The 580-nt window shown below is 42.6% G+C and overlaps 1 protein-coding gene across 1 annotated transcript in view; it reads right to left on the bottom strand.

Moving 5' to 3' along the window:
- Positions 1-518, bottom strand: part of LOC107567624 (synaptogyrin-2-like) — an 8,730-nt gene extending 8,212 nt beyond the window's left edge. Inside the window, exon 1 of the mRNA XM_016253327.1 lies at positions 289-518. Coding sequence (XP_016108813.1) covers positions 289-454 — 166 coding nt within the window. The 5' untranslated portion in view covers positions 455-518. The remainder of the gene's footprint in view (positions 1-288) is intronic.
- Positions 519-580: the final 62 nt, after the last annotated feature.

The raw sequence follows: 580 nt of genomic DNA, 5'->3' as shown, positions 1-580 counted from the left end.
GTGTGCAAACATCTGATAGACGTCTCTGAGATGTCAGTTTTACATCATAAACATCTTAAAGACATCATCTAAACGTCTATTTGACATCTGATAGGAAACGTCCTGTAGATGCATCAATCTCAGATGAGCAAACGCTCTAAAAAATACGTCTTGCAGATGTAAAATAGACGTCTCCGTGATGTATCAGGGTTCAAACATAACAGTATTAGATTAAACATCATTAAAGCAGTAAAAAGTGCCGCTAAACTCGTGAAGGACTCAATATTTTACGCTTTAAACCCATTTCACCAGTGATCAGTCGATTATTGATCATGATGAGCTGAACGTGACACCTGTCACTCACCCAGCTGAGGAATCGTATGATCGTTTGAGGCTGTTTGATGAATTTGATGAGATCGAATCCCGCTCCGTACCCCGCACTGTTCGACTCCATCGGTGAAACACACACACACATAAGCAACAGCTGAAAACACGACACGGACACACACCACCGGTGCAGCTGCTTCCTCGCCCAGATTCGCGAATGAATCGTTCTTTTAAACCGGATCTTATCGATGATTCACACCATCTAGACGAACGT

The sequence above is a fragment of the Sinocyclocheilus grahami genome, unplaced genomic scaffold (genome assembly GCF_001515645.1).
Source record: "Sinocyclocheilus grahami isolate Dianchi unplaced genomic scaffold, SAMN03320097.WGS_v1.1 scaffold1175.1, whole genome shotgun sequence".
Classification (NCBI taxonomy): domain Eukaryota; kingdom Metazoa; phylum Chordata; class Actinopteri; order Cypriniformes; family Cyprinidae; genus Sinocyclocheilus; species Sinocyclocheilus grahami.
Note: the sequence above shows the minus strand (reverse complement) of the source record. Positions and strands in the feature narration are given on the sequence as shown.